Here is an 18,095-nt window from a genome sequence, read left to right as displayed (position 1 = left end):
TTTAGAAAGATCAATGCCTAGAAAATGAAAAACATCTTAATGAGAATTTTCATTGCTATCTAGTCATCTTTCATTATGCTAAACCATTCATTCATTTAGTAAAGATTTCCTTGAGAGCCTACTATAAACCTAGCATAATACTGCACAGTACAGCAATTATGTGTGGTATGATTGAATGATAAAGTGATTGCTGCCCTCAAAATACTCAGTCATTTAAACAAATAAATACAGTGCAATGCTATAAGCATTATAAATATAAGAGATTTCTGTTTCTGATTCTAAAAAGTTTTTGTATTCATTTTTCATTAGCAAAATTCTTAAAACAAGCCAATGAAGCAGGAGATGGTCATGCTTGGGATGTGTTTTGAAGGGAAAAGCTGGCTGCATTTACTAATAGGCTGGATGTTGGATATGAGAAAAGAACAGGTAATAGAATCTCTGAACTCTAAGAGTGTAAAGAACTGGAAAAAATCAAGGTACTATTTGTGATACAGTATATCAGCTAACATTTGCTTCATAAAAGATCATCCCAAAGCTTAGTGGACTTAAAAGTGCTTTATTTATCACAATTGTGTGGATGGAAAGTTTCATTTATCTTTAGCTAGATGGTTGCTCTGTGGCTCTCTTAGATCTCTCCAAGTCAGTTGATGGCTAGGATGGAGTTGGATGACACAGGGCAGCCTTCCCCACATGTCTGATGATTGGCAGTCTGGTGGGTGGGGAACCTTGGTCCTACTCTATCTTCCCTCTCCAGCGGCTAGGTCAGGTTTAATCACACAGCAGCAGTTTTCCAAGATAGCAAGAGTAGATGCTGTAGGGCCTCCTGGGGTCTCTATTCAGAGCTTGCCCAAGGTTATTTCTGCCACATGCTGTTAATCAAAACAAATGACCAGGCCAATCCAGATTCAAGGGGTGGGTAAATAGACTGCATCTCTTGATGGAAAGAGCTGCAAATAATCTGTGACTATTTTTAGTCTACCATTAAATGGGAAAGACAGCATACATAATCCATTCTTTTTGAGAGTTTATAAAGAAAAGTTTGTGCTTCAATGGAAAATTGTGCATTGTTTAGAGCATACTGTTCTAGGCTATCTGATTCTAATTCTGTGGGGTTAGTTTACAATTCTGTGTCCTATACATAACTGATGACAATGCAGAAATATTCTTTTTGTGGACATGAACAATGACTTCTGCCCCTCATAGAATCTAATGACTCTTCTAAAAGTGGAAGAAGCCACTTTTGCTTTGATTTGCACATGGATTAAAATATCTTTCATCTGTAAATTGTTCTCTGTATTCTTTTTATCTATTTTAACATCTTAAAGTTAGTTGTAATAGGTGACAAAATTTATCATTTTAACCATTTTAAGTGTAATATTTCTGTAGAGTTAAGTACCTTCACACTATGGTGCAACCATCACCACTTCCCATAGCCAGAATTTTTTCACCTTCAAAACTGAAGTTCTGTGCACATTGAAAAATAAATCCCTACTCGTCTCCCCTATAGCCATAATAACCACCATTCTTCTACCTATCACTATGAATTTCAGTAGACTAAGAATCTCATGTAAATATAATCAAAAAGTATTTGTGTTTTGTGATTGGCTTATTTCCCTTAGCATAATGTTCTCAGTGTTCATCCATGTAGCACATGTCAGAACTTTTTCCTTTTTAAGGCTGAATTATATCTGTGTATCTATTATTCTGGTTTAGACCTATGGTGTTCCCCCAAAGCTCATGTGTGAGAAAATGCAAGAAAGTTTAGAAGTGAAATGATTGGGTTATGAGAGCCTTAACCCAATCAGTACATTAATCCATTTGAATGGATCAATTGGGTAGTACTGCAGGCAGGTGTGGTTGGAGGAGGTAGGTCTCCGAGGATGTGCCTTTGGGTATATATATTGTCCCTTGTGATCAGATTCCCCTTTCTGCTTCCTGGTGGCATGTCCTGAGCTACTTTCCTCCACTACACCCTTCTGCCTTAGTATTTTGCTTCACGTTGGGTCCAGAGCAATGGAGTGGGCCATCTATGGACTGAGACCTCTGAAACCATGAGGCCCAAATAAACTTTTATCCTCTAGTGCTGTCCTTGTTAGATTTTTGGTCACGAAGTCTAAAAAACTGACTGAAACGTCTCTATTTCTATCTCTACCTATATGTAGATATCTATATGTAGATATAGTTTTATAGATGCATATAAAATCATATTTGTTTATCCATTCATCTATCAGTAGACACTTCCATCTTTGGCTCCTAGTGGATAATGCTGTCATGAGCACAGGTAAACAAATATCTTCTCAAGACCTTGCTTTTGACTCTTCTTATAAACTCAGAAATAGAATTGGTAGATAATACAGTAATTCTGTTGCTGATTTTTGCATGGAACTGCCACACTATCCTCCACTGTAGCTGTGTTGTTTACATCCACGCCAACAGTATAAAAGGGTGCCAATTTCTCCACATCCTTACCAACACTTGTTTTCTGGCTTGTTTTTATCATTGCTGTTATTGGTTATGGGTACCTATTCTACTGGGTGTGAGATGGTTGGATTCTTCTTATGTGTAATAACTTACTGATTTTCACATTAATAATAAGTAAAAAATCTTTAACATATGTTCACCTTATATCTGCAGGAGAGTCATACTTTTACCCTTTTTGAAAATTATCTTCAATGACCCTTTAAATAGAACAAGTGGTCTAGAGGAGGTTTTCCAAAAGTAAGATATAACATGTTTATTTGCTAATAAATATGATGCTAAAAAATATAATTACAGAGGAGAAATTTATGATGGGGGGTGATAATAAAAATGAAGTTCTTAAATAAAAACAATCTTGTTTAGATAGTGTCAGAATCATATACAATTTATTCACTGTAACTGGAAGAAAATCAGAATATTAATATAAAAATTACAGGTAGATTCTTTGACTTGGTCATAGAAGCAGGGGGGAAGGTGGCCTTCTAAATTTCTCTGTTCATTTTCACATCATTATGACTTAGCCCCTAACTATTCATTGTAACTACTTATAAATATGTCTTATTGCAAAAATAATCCTATTACTCTACAAAAAAAGAGCACAGTAGTAAAGAGTCACTCTGTCTAACATATAGTACACAATATTCACCTAGTTCAACTGATGGTCTATCTTAAACGCTTTTAAAGAACCCATGTAATGATTTTAAAAAGCACTCTCTACTGAATTTCCCTATTCTACCTCTTTAGCAATCAGAGGTATAAACAGAACCTTATAGCAGTGCCTATCTGTTTGCAGCATGACACCTCTTTGACTGATAGAGAACAGCCCAACTAATGAGAGGGAGCTAAATAGAGATATTGTGTACTGGGCTCTGACAACTTATTCTTGGCAAGCAGGTGAACTCTATCTAAGATATAGGGAATTAAAAAAAAAAAACTGATGCTTGGTGTTGGATAAATAGAATGGGGTGGGGAGAATATGATTTAAAACAAAATCAAACAACAAACTCACAGAGCTTACCAGTCTTTATGTGTAGTGCTCAGGATGTATCTTGAGACTTTATGTAGAAAGAGACCCAGGAGAAGCCTAATTGATGGCTGAATGACAATGTCATGGTGGAAGAAGCACACGTGTGTTCATCAGCATAAACAGCACATGGCAGGGGGGACTATGTAGCTTCCCACATGGAGCATCTGACCCCAGCTAACCCCAATGCGAGTGACCAGATAACAAAGCCACACAGACTCCAAAGGTAGGAAAACCTCAAAAGAGTCTACTTCAATTTAATTCAACATCGATTAGAATTTCTTACATTTGAAAACACTGCAGCAAAAAAAAGGAAGAACAATAAAATGAATTTTCTGCTGTCTCCCTATTTTTGATGTACTTATTAACTTCTTCTTAGTCTAGAACTTGAAACAAAGATAAAGAACTTGGCGGCAGCACTAGCGAGCATGATCTGCAGGATGGAGGCAGAATCGGGATTGATGGGATTCAGCAGTTCTGTGATGATCTGAGGTGGACCCTGCCAGCATCAGCGTGCTGGTCATAGCATGGAAGTTCAGGGCCGCCACTCAGTGTGAATTCAGCAGGCAGGAATTCATGGAACAGCATGACAGAGCTTGGGTGTGACAGCACTGAGAAGCTGAAAGCCCTCCTGCCCAGACTGGAGCAAGAGCTGGCAGGACTCTGTGAAGTACAAGGACTTCTTTTTACCTTTGCTAAAAGCCCTGGGCAGAAGGGCCTAGGTTCAGCTCCATTTCCCAATGGGAGAGCTTGTCATCATTAAGATGTAGTCCTCACTTAGGATTCTTCCTAAGTGGTAAGGATGTAGGCTTATGAGCAAGACGAGATAATCATCTTAGCCTTACCCTGAGGGTCCCCTAGATTTAGAAATGGCTGTTGCATATATAGTGTTATCTGGAAGGTTTAAATTTTTAGATCTTTGGAACACATTCCTGCTGGAACATCACAAAAGATTGATTCCAAGGGACACTTGGAATCTTCTGTTAGATTTTGGAAACATGATTGCTGATGATATGTCTAACTACGAAGAAGAAGGGGGTGTTGGCCTGTCCTTATCGATGATTTTGTGGCGTATGCTCGGCCCTGAGCTCGCAGGTGGAAAATGCAGCTGAAGGTGAAGTCCACAGCCAACTCCCGTCCTGCAGGCATGCCGGGTGGTGCTGTGTGCCTCACTGCCAGCCTCAGACGCTGCCCTTCCCTCCCGGAGCTGGAATGGCACCCCTCCTCTGCTCAGAGCTGTAGTGGCTGGTGCAGGCTCCATGGGGCAGCGCCCCAGAGGTCAGCTGCTGCTTCAGGAGTCAGCAAGCTTGCTGTAGCTGCTGCTTTAGGAGAGTCCTGTCTGATGCATGTTCAGGTGAACACCAGCAGTCACCAAGTTGTATCACAGTCACATTGTAATCACACGTGAAAAGCAGTATCTGTGTCCTGGGGAGGAAGTAGTTTTGTGCAAGTCACAACAGTCTCAGTGCCAGGAATTCAGGTTTATCCTGGCCTAAGGGTCATCTAGGAATCCAGTGCTGCCCCTCCTGGTAGTTTTGCTGTCTATCTTGCTTAGATGTTCATTTTCTCTGGAGTTTTATCTGAAAACCATTTATATTTAAGATCCCATTGCAGTCTGCAGTGATGGCCTGTATGGTGTGACTCCAGCCAGATTAAACTGTGTCAAGCCCATGGGCCTGTTGTACCTCTAATAATGTTATTTCACCTTCCTGGGAAGTTTCATACTTTTAATATATTTTATTTTAAAAGAAAAAAAAAGATAAAGAACTAGCTTATTATTAAGTATGTGCCATGGGAAAGAGCAATAACATTTAAACTAACATTTAAATTAAGCATTAAGATTACTTCCAATTGCCTTCTCACAGCTGAGACCTGAACTGTGACCACAGATACCTCCTCTTACAACACACCTCATCACTTTTTTTTTTTCATGTGTTGGGGGCGATATCAGGGATTGAATTTAGGGGCATTCAATCACTGAGCCACATCCCTAGTCCTATTTTGTATTTTATTTAGGGACAGGGTCTTACTGAGTTGCTTAGCACCTCACCATTGCTGAGGTTGGCTTTGAACTCACAATTCTCCTGCCGCAGGCTCCTGAAACGCTGGGATTACAGGCCTGCGACACCATGCCAGCACCCAATCACTTTTTAATCTGGATTTGCTATTCTGAATCCGTTTGTTCCTGGTCCTCTTTATTTCCATTGGTTTCCTTTTTTTATTTCTTCTATGCCTATTATGATGTGTTTGCTAGAGATTTATGGATTCCTCTGCTCTGCTACCATGCTGCACACTATTTTAAAGATTATATTGCCATGTCTGGCTCCTGTTCTACTATGTCCCTTTGTCCTGAACTTTTCAGTTCTTCTTCCATGGTCTTTCGCTACCCCGCAACTCCCCAACCTCTTCTCTTTCTCTCCCATCTCTCTCCTCTTTCATTCTCCCTCTCTCCGTCTTCCTCTCCGTTCTCCCTCCCCTCCCATCCCCCTTCCTCTCCTCCACAGACTTCCTGAAGTCCACATGCTTTTGGCGCCTGGCAGGCTGCTCCAGGAGCTGCATTTCACTGAGGATTTGCTCCTGCCTTCCCTTTCAGTCCTCTGCGGTGCTTCTTCACTACTGTCTTCTCCAACTGTGCTTGCCTCTGCTCCTCTCAGTCAGGAGATGCTGTGATTTAGTCTGGAAAGGACTCACTCCGTGAAAGGGTGTCTGCGGGAGGATCATCTGCCCGGAACAGGGGCCACGCTCTCACCCTGTGAAATATCCGGTTTACAGCAAGAACTAGTAACAGCATTTGTCACAAAAGTTTTGGGGCTTTTGTATTTTCTTACAGAGCCCTTGTGATGACTCATATCGGAAGGTTGATATATGAGATGTCAGACTGTTTTTACTTTTGACCTTTTATGTTTTCTTTCCCACCCTGTCACTGTCACACTAATGACTGTTAGAGGAGGCTCTTGAAAATAAGGACAAGAGCCAGAGGATCACAAATCTCCAAATGAGCAAATATTGCACATATTTGAAAAAATTATATTGAGTTAGTTTGTAAATGTTTGAGCATTATGAAAATCTCCAGAGGGGGAAAAGGGATAACCTTTGACCATCAGAATGAGATACTCTGTTCATGATGTCACTTTCCACTTATTATAACTTAGAAATATTAACACTTTCCTCTCTAGATTAATTTTACCAAGGAATGACCACAAATTTACCTATGAATGAAACAGATTATAAACACTATGTATCATAACATCAAATTTAAAACTTAAACAGGAAAAAACATAGTCATACTCATTTTTAAAGATGTCAGGAAAAAAATTCTGTTTCTATTTTTGCTCACTTTGAAAATCATCCTTGCTAACAAGGAATACATTTGTTAATTTATATGTCTTTGACCTGGAAAATTGACTGTAGAAACTTTGTAATAACTAATAACAGTTAGCTACTATTACTAAGACCTTAGCTATCTCCACTTTCTCTGATTCAGTAATTCAAATTGGCCCTAATAAGGAGATGGCCTGGAACAAGTGTCAGTTGCCCTCCTATTATGCATTATCCTCACCATCGAAAAGTAATCTACCATTCATTGATGTTTAGTGCTGGATGCTTTTGAGACATATTTCACAATTCTCATAACACTTTTATCAAGCAGGTATTATCATTCTCACATCCAAGGAAAACTGAAGCTTAACTGGAGTAAGAAATTTGCCTAAAACCTGGTAAGAGGTGGAGCCAGGATTTAAAATGGGGCACATCTGCTTGCAAATTTGGCAACATTATGGTGCTCCCATGACAGAATGTGAGGGCAAAACTCCTTAAGTGGTTCAAAGTCAACAGCTCACAGGAAATTGTCAGAAGCAGTAGGCTTAAAAATTGTGATTCCCACCCCCCCCCCCCCCACACACACACCTGGGAGGCTGAGGCAGGAGGATGGAGAATTCAAAGTCAGTCTCAGCAATGGCAAGGTGCTAAGTAACTCAGAAAAACCCTATCTCTAAATAAAATACAAAATGGGGCTGGGGAATGTGGCTCAGTGACCTAGTACCCCTGAGTTCAATCCTCAGTATAAAATAAATAAATAAATAAATAAATAAACTGTGATTTTTAAAATCAAGAAGGTAAATTATTGTTTAAGTTTATCTGGATGATCAGCAAAGCAAGAAAAATGCTTCTTTTAATTTGAAGTTATGATAATAGAACATTTTAGAGTTTACAAAGAATTCCATTTGAGTCTAACATAAGTAAGAGAGCAAGCCAAACATTGTTATTCTCATTTTACAGAAAAGGAAGCCATGTCTCAGAGAGGCAGGGTAGTTTGGCCAATGTCACACAGTTAGGAGACAGTGGAATAAAAGCTGGACTCTGGGTCTCTACAGTTTCCAATACATGTTAAGAAGTTTTCATGTTTATGAACGATGAGAGGAAGCTCCCTGACTTTGCTCCATGATTGCTTAAACAAAACAAAACAAAACAAAAAAGGCCACCATAAATCAATTTCAAATATCCACTGAGAACCTCATTCATTAAGTTTGGCACAGCGGTACTGAGAGGAATTGTCAGAAAATTATTCCATTTCATGCAATGCGACACAATGTGACTACAAAAGGTACAAAATAAGAAAGAGGACAAGGAATTCATAAGTAATGAAAATACAAAAACCATTTACAACCAAAGGGGTGCGGTCAAGGTTTGAACTAGACAGTGCCTAAGCATTCTCAGGAGTCCCCTCTCATATGCCAACTTCTTTGATACAAATTATCTTATATATAATATCATCTATATATCCCAAACATTTCTTGGTAGGTGTCATAAATCAAATTCATTAAAACTAATATGTATGCTGAGTTTTTCAAAATTCTAATGCATTTTTACATTGGCAAAGTATGTTGTATAGTTCAGGATATGATTAATGTAATGCAAACTTTAAATAGACAATGAGTAATAACTGAAATTCACACATGAGAGGAAGATAACTAGTCTTACAAAGATAGTTCACACCTAAAATTAGCAGGGCTTGTTTTATTTTGTTTTGCCTGGATACTGATTTGAAACTTTCCAGTTATTTGTAGTTAATTTTACTTATATTTTCAATCATATATCTCAAACTGAACAATTGATTAAAGCCAGGAAGCACAAGAAATATTTAAACAGAATGGAAAGCATAAAGAAAAATATAAAAATAATTCTTCAAAAGGAAAGAAATGAATTAATTTGTTGTTGACACAACAAAGTACTCTTGTTATAGAAGGATATAAGAGCATTTCTAATTATTGAGATAAAAGAGAAAAAAAGATTCTGGGAGAAGTATGTTTGATAAGGATGCTTGGGTGAAATCCTATCTGCTATATGATATAGTCACTTTCAGTGACTCAACAAAAGTAAATCACGCTAAGGGAAATAAGCCAATCCCCAAAAACCAAAGGCCAAATGTTTTCTCTGATAAGTGAATGATGATACATAATGGGGGTGTGGTTAAGAGAATATTGGAGCTTCCCAAAGCCAGACTCAGAGGGTGAGGACTGTTCCCAAAGGCAGTTGCTGCTAACCCTGTAACCCAAAGGAGGAAATAGCTGGCTAAGCCCAGCCTCAGTACTGGTGGCCATCATGTCCTTGAAGATCCAGACAAGCAATGTAACCAACAAGAATGACCCTAAGTCCATCAACTCTCGGGTCTTCATTGGAAACCTCAACACAGCTGTGGTGAAGAAGTCTGATGTGGAGACTATCTTCTCCACGTATGGCCGTGTGGCCAGCTGTTTGGTGCACAAGGGCTATGCTTTTGTCCAGTATGCCAATGAGCGCCATGCCCAGGCAGCTGTGCTGGGAGAGAATGGGAGGGTACTGGCTGGGCAGACCCTGGATATCAACGTGACTGGAGAACCTAGGCCCAACAGACCCAAAGGGCTAAAGAGAGCAACATCTACCATATATAGGCTTTTTGACTACCATGGCCTCCTGTCACCTGTGCCAGTACCCAAGGCAGTCCCTGTGAAGCGACCCCGGGTTACAGTCCCTTTGATTCGTCATGTCAAAACTACCATACCTGTCAAGCTCTTTGCTCGCTCTTCAGCCATCACCACCGGCTCAACCAAGATCAAGTTAAAGAGCAGTGAGCTGCAGACCATCAAGACAGAGCTGACGCAGATCAAGTCCAACATCGATGCCCTATCCGGCCGCTTGGAGCAAACTGCTGAGGAGCAAAAGGCCAATCCAGATGGCAAGAAGAAGAACAGAAGCAGCAGCAACAGTGGTGGTGGTGGCGGCGGTGGTGGCAGTAGCAGTGGCAATAGTGGCAGCAGCAGCCTACCACCAGCCCCCCAAGAGGATGCAGTTTCTGAGGCAGGCACACCCCAGGGAGAAACCCAGACTCGAGATGATGGCGATGAGGAGGGGCCTACTGACACCTAGCGAGGAAGAACTGGAGCACAGCCAGGACACAGATGCGGAGGATGGGGCCTTGCAGTAAGCAGCCTGACAGGAGCAGCGGCCACCAGCAAAAGGACATCAGTGTCCCAGACCTCAAGCTGGGCACCCACCCCTGGATGCCAGCCTGTAGTGGGTGCCAGAGAAAAGCTGGCAGCAGTCACTCCTCCACCACCCCCACATCCCAGCCAGTGCCACATCCTCTGCAGGTGGAGTTCCCAGTCTTCTGTTCCCCATGCACCTTCCCTGTCTGCACTGCCAAGGCTAGAGGGCAGCACACAGGGGGTTCTCTACACTCTGCCTCCTCTCCCCAGGACAAGCCCAGGCTTGGGTTTTTCTATAGTTTTGGAGAGGTGGGCAGTACAAGGAGGGGACCCTGACAATAAAAAGATTGGATCTAAACCTAAAAAAAGAAAAAAAAAAAAAAAAAAAAGAGAGAGAGAGAGAGAATATTGGAGGAACCTTGGATTGTGTAGAAGGAAATGAGGGGGGAAGGGGTGGGAGAAGAAAAGATGGTGGACTGAAACAGACATCATTACCCTATGTACATGTATGATTACACAAATGGTGTGAATCTACATCACATACAATCATAGAAACGAAAAGTTGTACCCCATTTGTGTACAATGAATCAAAATGCAGTCTTTAAAAATAAAAACAAATAAAATTTTTGGAAGAATAAAAAAGTAAAAGCATCACAGTAAGTTTAAGGTGACAAGCTCTAGTGTGGATTGCTGCTAGAAGTTAACAAAAAGCTGAAGCAGAATCGGCCCGGGAAGGCAAGGAAACAGCATACAGAAGAACACATTAAAAATTTCACAGTACCTCGAGAAAATTCTGGGGGTCAGTGCATCCCAGTTTGAGAATCACTCTCTATATTGCAGTTTTGTGCAGAAACAAAAACAAAAACCCAACAATAATGACATTTTCAAGCTATATATCCCAGGAGAGGTATGGTGCATTTGTCAGCATGTGCCTTTGTGTGTCCTGCACAGGTACCAGCCAGGAATTTAGGTTCAGCATTTTTCTAAGATGTTCTAGAAGTCACATCAACCCCTAGGCAGAGATAATCTGCACCAAGGACTGTTTGTTGAAGACTAACTGAGAGCTCATTGATAGTGGAGTTTGTGTGTATACGCACTGTATTTGGGTGTTGAAGAGGGTACTAGAGCACTTTCCAAAGAGAAGATAAGAAGACTGAAGAGAATTTGTTTCAGGCAGCTAACTAAGTGCTTCAATGGTTGCAGTTGGGTTGAGTAGGTTTAGAGCTTCTTAAATGACTTACTTATATTTCCACTGTTACTCAAGAAAACATCTAAATCATTCATCTTGACCTTATACAAATAATCTGCCTATTAAAAAAAGAAAACGAGAAGATTAAAATGAAAATAACATTTAAAAAACATTTTTTTAAAAAAAATTATAAGCTACTTTATACCAGGAACTCACCTCTGGTATTTTACTTCATCAAAAGTTTTCATATGATTCTTTTTTCCAACTCCCACATGCTGATGATGTCTTTTTCTTCAGGTCTAAATTCTGGTACCTTCACTTCAATATTGCTCTACATCAAGAACAATTACAAGTTTTATAAAATATTTAAAATTTTAGGAGAAAATAGATAAATAGTACTATTAGCCAAAGACCTGGCATTTGCTTTCATTTGGTGGTTGCTTTCAAGGATAAAGAACCCTGCTGATGATGACTGTTTTCCCAATTGTGAGGGAGAATCATGTCAGCCCTCCCTGAGCACCACATGACCACTTAATCTATACCTACTCAGAGTTTCCCACGCTGCTTATGATAGTACAAGAGGAATAGAGTTAAGTTTTAAGTTATTAAACAGTAAGGAGATCTCTTTCTAACCCCTCTATGAATTTATTTACTTATTATTTGTGGTGCTGAGAATCCAATCAGTGCCTTGTGCATGAAAGGCAACTGCTCCACCATGGAGTTACACCCCATCCTGGAAATTACTTTAGATTCTCTCTCCCTTCATTATCTATAAATATATATAGAGTACTTTATTAATTTTACTCTATAAAAATCAGTTACATATAATTCCCTATAATAATTCAATCCTATCACTTCCATAGTCTTTAAAATATCAAAACACTTCTCATCCCATGTTCACCTATTAAGATGCTATAGGAAATGACAAAAAAATATGGAATTAAAAATTGCAGTGTAATAGCTAATATACCATCTCCCTCTACTGGATAAAATTAAAAGCTTTCTCTAACATATGGGCCTAAAGTTGTGCTTTAAAAAGTGTCAAGTGACATGGGAACCTAAGTCAAACAACTCAACATCCTACCCTCATCCCTAATTTTGTCATGGAAGGATGTCACATGAGTTGTCAATTTGACTCCCATTGCTGCAAAACTGCTCTCTTCTAGGCCATGGTCAAGTACAGTATATAAAGTAACAAAAAAATTGTTTTATCTTGAATATCATAATATCTGACTACAATTATTCAGATCGGATTTAAAGTGGAAGTTTTTTTTTTAAAAAAGAGGAGATCTGAAACTACTCTAACAAAAGAACAGGTATCATCTTTACTTCAGAGTCAGGACTTCTAAAATCTTTGTTCAAATCTTTGGATAAGGATTTTAGGTTCAGGTATCCAAATACAGTCCTTTTTTTTTTAAATTTTTACAGACTGCATTTTGATTCATTGTACACAAATGGGGTACATCATTTCGTTTCTATGGTTGTACACGATGCAGATTCATGCCATTTGTGTGAATGTTACACAGGGTAATGATGTCTGTCTCGTTCCACCATCCTTTATATCTTAAGACAGACACTGGACACTTACTGCCCAGGATTAATTTTAGGATAAAATAATGTAATGTATAAAGTGTTTACCAAAGTGCTTTAAGTGCCAAAGAGTTTGTCAAAGTGCCAATATAACAAATAATATACTGTACAAAAAGTGTTTATCAAAGTGCCTTGTACAAAGGAAATGCTTAATAACTATGCTAGCTATTTTAATATAACTCTAAATGTGAGTTTAATGCAGTTTCAATTATGATAAGTTTAGTGGCAAATTTAAGTTATGAGTTTTAGAAAACTATTAGTGTGTTTAAAGGACAATTTCACATTGGTTCTCTTTCAATACTTTTAAGTAAAATTATTGAGATAATCTTGCATTTATCCTGTTTAATATGCTCTTTGATAACCAAAACCAGCATTAAAACTAGAGATCTTAAGCAGAAAAGACTGAAAGGATCTGAAGAGGACTGTAGATACTATTTCATACAATCCCCACGTTTTCCCACCTATTAAAAAAGTAGCACCTTTTTTTTTGGGGGGGGGGGGTTTCTGGGGAGAATCCAGGGCCTTATGCTTACAAGGCAAGCACTCTACAAAAACTAGCACCTTGAGAGAGGAAATGACCTCTCACAGGAAGAGGGTGAGGGTCTGGTCACCAGATAAAACAAACATGGAACAAAAGCTGAGGCTCCCAAATCCTGCCCAGTACCCTTCTTAACCCTTAAATTTTTTCCTGATAGTATAAGGCCCCCAAAAAGGAAACCCCAACTCTGTCCCATGGATCCACGGCAACCCCAACTAACCGCAGGAGGTGTCACTTGATGCAAACCGCAAGAGGTGTTTATTCCAGCGCGCTGGGACCCAACTAGAGGAGTCCAGTCCCTAGCAGAAAATCTTGTAGGTTTATAAAGGCAGAAACCACACATCGGGAGGAGTCGCACATAAAAGGGGGAAAAAAAAGGAAAAATGGGGAACAAAGCTGCCGGGAAATTTCAAAGGGGGTCTGGGTTTGCTGATAACATACAACATGTTTCACAATGTTTTACAACAGGGTGTAGATTCTGGTCAATAGTTTCTGGTAATCCTACTGTTTGAGCACCATCTGGCTATTAGGCTCAGTTTACTCTTTTACTCTCTGTTTGGAACAGCTTTAAGGGCTTTGTTCCCATTACTGGGAGGGAGACCTTAGGGAGTTGAGATAAAACAGACAGCTTAAAAAAATGTCCATTCTTTCAATAGCAGGATTTTCTTGTCATGGTCATTTTTTCAACATATGTAATGTAATGTACAAAACTGCTCTCCCCGCCCTTTCCGATCCAGCCATTTTCCCTGCCTCCCAACCACTTGTCAATCTGTGAACATCCTAGCTAGCTATTGGTTCATCAGTCAGCTTGCAAGTATCCTTCTCCGTTATTGGTCCCTGTTAGCCCAGTGGAATTCAACTACTTCACGGTAGCTACCCTGCCATCTTTTTCTCTTGTTTCTCTCTGTCCTACTCATTTTCTCTATCCTCCTTGCTCTTCCACTCTCTCTAGCACATATCCTTTCTTGTTCCCTTTCTTTTCCTCTCATTTTCTCTCTCATCCTGCAGGGAGACACTTTTGTTTGCTTAATAAACTCCCTATGTGATTTTCCTGTGTTCAGCGTGGTTTTCATGGGATTCCTTACATGTAACACATAGAATACATGATGCAGATTACAATGGGACTATGCACCAGTGTGTTTAGTCTCTGGAAACAGATACCATAGAAATAAATTTCAGTGGTTTAAATTATATGGAATTCATTATACTATTTCTCTTCAAATTATTTTCATATTATCTCATTTCATTTTTAAATCAACCCCATGAGGTAGGAAGAACATACTAACTGCTTTTTTTTAAATATATTTTTAGTTGTTGACAGACATTTATTTTATTTACTTATTTATATGTGGTGCTGAGAATTGAACCCAGTGCCTCATGCATGCTAGGCAAGCGCTCTTCCACTGAGCTACAGCCCAGCCCCATACTAACTGAATCTTAAGACAAAACTGAGACCAAGAGAAGTACCTTTTCATAGGTTGTGAAATGTAAGCAAATGTATATTTTGAGGTATAGAAGATGAAATATGCATCCTTGGGTGGATGTTATCAACAGTTTGACCTCAGAGAAAAGGTCATAGTCATTGTTAATTTTAAATCAAGTTAAAATATAAATTGACAAAACTTTTGTTTTCTACAAAACATTCTTCAAAGTAAATCTAAGGTTATAATCACATAAGAATAGAAAGATTTAAAATGAGTCATTTAATAAAATATCAGTTATCCTTTGAGACCTAACCCCCCAAAAAACCTTTCATGTTGAAATGCAACTTACAGAAGATGTCACATGGGTAAATTCTAAGGTTTTGAGTTGAATTTTTAAAATGACCTTCATTTTGAAGTGTCTCTTTAAAGATATCCTAAAGTGTTGATAAATAGAATAAAACAAATCCTTCCAACTGTACTTTAACACCAGGGTAGTTTCCATTGATGTAAAGCATTATCACTACCCACCCTGGGCAGATAATGCCTTTCCCAAGGCACCAGGGCAATAAAGATTTGTCTACACCATGCTGTCAGGATCGTAAATCCTCTCTGAGACAAGCAGTTTACCTCTTTGCCATGAGTGTTGCTAGGATTAGGAGCAATCAAGGGAGTCCTAGGCGAGGGCACCTGCAGGCTTGGTGCTCGCAGCCATTGCTCAGAGCCCTGGGCAGAGGTGAAGCAATGGCTTCTTCCTGGGGGGCTGATGGAGCTGTGCCTGGAATTTGTTCAAAAGCCGGTGACGTTATCTTGGCAGGGGAGGGGAAAGGTGACTGGGTTGTGAGAATCGTCTGACTAGTTAGACTCCAGTTCTAGGTTTTTGGGAACATGGCATGTTAAAAAGGACACAGCATCTTAAAATTAGATGGATTGGAATTTGAATTCCTATTCCTCAACTTATTTACCACCAGCCCAACTTTAAGCAAGTAAGTTTCTTTCTCCATTTAAGCCTATTTAACAGGAAAGTTGCCTTTTCAGATCCATTTACTCATCTGTAAAATGAGACAGTGCCTCTTAGGGTTGCTATGGATTAGAGATAATATAGGTAAAGCCCTTAGAGTAGCCTGGAGGATAATAAGCCCTGTTTAAATGTTGGCTATTTCTATGTATTATTACCTCTGTGAGCCTCAGCTTCTTCATCTGGGAAATGGGGATAACAGAGCATTCTTATTCACATACAGTTATTCTGAGAGATTGTGAAAATTGAATATTTATAAAGGAAGACACTGTTGTTGTAACTGTTACTTTTGTTATTTTTCTCTGTGCATGCTAGTTATTTGTGTCTGACTATAGTATCAGACCCTTTCATAGTAACTGAAAACATGGAGCTAGATCATTCTCCAGTTGTAGGATGACAATTTAATAAGAGAAGTCTAGAATTTAACCTCAGGGTGGACTATGTAGCAGAAGATAGTCTACTCAAAGTAATGAATCATTGATACTAACTTAGGTTTAAAATGACCTTCCCACAGGTGATAAAATAAGACTATCAAATTCAGAGTCAAAAGCTCATGCAGGTTACTCAGTTTTAAGATTCTAAGCTTACTATATATTCCACTGGACAGTTCTTCTGTACATTCTGTATACTGTAAGGCCCCCAACAAGGAAACCCCAACTCTGTCCCGTGGATCAACGGCAACCCCAAACAACCGCAGGAGGCGTCACTTGATGCAAACCGCAAGAGGTGTTTATTCCAGCGCGCTGGGACCCAACTAGAGGAGTCGAGTCCCTAGCAGAAAATCTTGTAGGTTTATAAAGGCAGAAACCACATATCGGGAGGGGTCACACATGAAAGGGGGAAAAGGGGGGAAAAAAAGGAAAAATGGGGAACAAAGCTGCCAGGAAATTTCAAAGGGGGTCTGGGTTTGCTGACAACATGTTTCACAATGTTTTACAACAGGGTGTAGATTCTGGTCAATAGTTTCTGGTAATCCTCCTGTTTGAGCACTATCTGGCTATCAGGCTCAATTTACTTTTTTACTCTCTGGGGCTGTTTCCTGGAACAGCTTTAAGGGCTTTGTTCCCATTACTGGGAGGGAAACCTTAGGGAGTTGAGATAAAACAGACAGCTTAAAAAAAATGTCCATTCTTTCATTTCCCCATTTTCTTTTCTGGTAAGTTCTAATCATGGAACTTCTGTCTCTATATACTCTTCTCCAAAGCTATTTCCTTGATGGAGGGACTGGTATTGTTGCCTAAGCATTAGTACCTGTACAGCACTTACTCTTTCCCTGATGAAGGTGACTAGGCGATTTCAGGCAGGCAAGAGCCCAGGGGGCGGGCCACCAATTAGCAGCCCCTTGTTTGCAGTCCTTGATAAACAGTCCTTGATAAAGGCAGGTAAATTTGGTAATCAATGGACTCCGGAGATCCTTGACATTCCATTCTTCCAGGGGCAGTCTCCAACTTCCAGAGGCAGATGATTTTATGGCCATTTCCTCGATTTGACCCGATCCCCTATTTCTGCACTAACTACCTGTTCCCAATTCTGGCTTCATTCCCCCCTCTAATCTTAGGAACTCCATGCTGCTGGGGAAGGAGGTCGATGACCGCTCTAGCTTCTTCGAGCTGGAAGTGGGTGGCGTGGGGCAAGCAGCTTGGAGTTCCTTTTCTAAAAATCAGGTCAATCAAGGGGTCCCAGGAAGAAGCCTGGTTGGGGTAGAGCAGGTTGTAAAGTCATCTGGGGGTGGGTGCTTCTATGATAGAACAGAAAGACACAAGTACTGAAATGAGATTAGTACAAAGTAAATGTTGCAGCATCTGAAACATGCAACTGAGTATCATGAAAATGACAGAAGTCAATCTCTCACCAGGAGGTGGAAGAACTGAGAAATTGTTCCCATAACTAGGCCTAGCAAAGGCTGGAGAGGACAAGGCCTTTATTTGGGGACTTTAACATTGTCCAGGTTATCAGGAATGTAAACACGACATTTAACTCTTAATGTCATAGATGTCCCCAGAAAAAATAGTTAAGCTACTTAATGTCATCTGATTTTGTAAAATATCCCTTTATTGGTATAACCTGTGTTTAATAGAGATCTCTATACTTCTGTTACTTAGGAATAGATAATCATACTAGCAAACATAGATTAAGTCCACCTGTGTAGCTTAGGAAGGTCTTAAACTGACTAAAAATGTCTGACTCTGGCAGTTTCTCTTGATAGTTATCAGGCACATTTGCTGAAAAATCTTTCTCTCATTTGTAGATTCCAGTCTTTATTCTAGTGGGCTAGTACAAGTGTACATCTTAAGTTACATTTAATTATTATTTCCTTTAAATGCCCAAGAATGGCTATATTTTGGTTTTAACTGTTTTGCTGGGTATCTAAGA

General features: G+C 39.6%; 1 protein-coding gene, 1 long non-coding RNA gene and 1 pseudogene across 5 annotated transcripts in view; 2 read left to right on the top strand and 1 right to left on the bottom strand.

The window, feature by feature from the left end:
- The window catches only part of LOC306662028, a 416,277-nt gene that overhangs the window by 241,696 nt on the left and 156,486 nt on the right, over positions 1-18,095 (bottom strand). The window lies entirely within an intron of this gene.
- On the top strand, positions 2,272-4,614 carry LOC306662255 (DCN1-like protein 2; annotated as a pseudogene). Its single transcript has 3 exons — positions 2,272-2,281; positions 3,901-4,224; positions 4,364-4,614. The product of its transcript is annotated as a DCN1-like protein 2 (transcript).
- LOC306661194 (RNA-binding protein Raly-like) lies at positions 8,990-10,257 on the top strand. Its single transcript, XM_079140024.1, has one exon. It carries the CDS (start codon positions 9,104-9,106, stop codon positions 9,905-9,907), a length of 804 nt encoding a protein of 267 aa, XP_078996150.1. The 5' UTR covers positions 8,990-9,103; the 3' UTR covers positions 9,908-10,257.

Source organism: Sciurus vulgaris (genome assembly GCF_902686455.1).
Source record: "Sciurus vulgaris genome assembly, chromosome: 5".
NCBI classification, from domain to species: domain Eukaryota; kingdom Metazoa; phylum Chordata; class Mammalia; order Rodentia; family Sciuridae; genus Sciurus; species Sciurus vulgaris.
The sequence above is the reverse complement of the archived record's forward strand: the minus strand, read 5'-3'. Positions and strand labels throughout refer to the sequence as shown.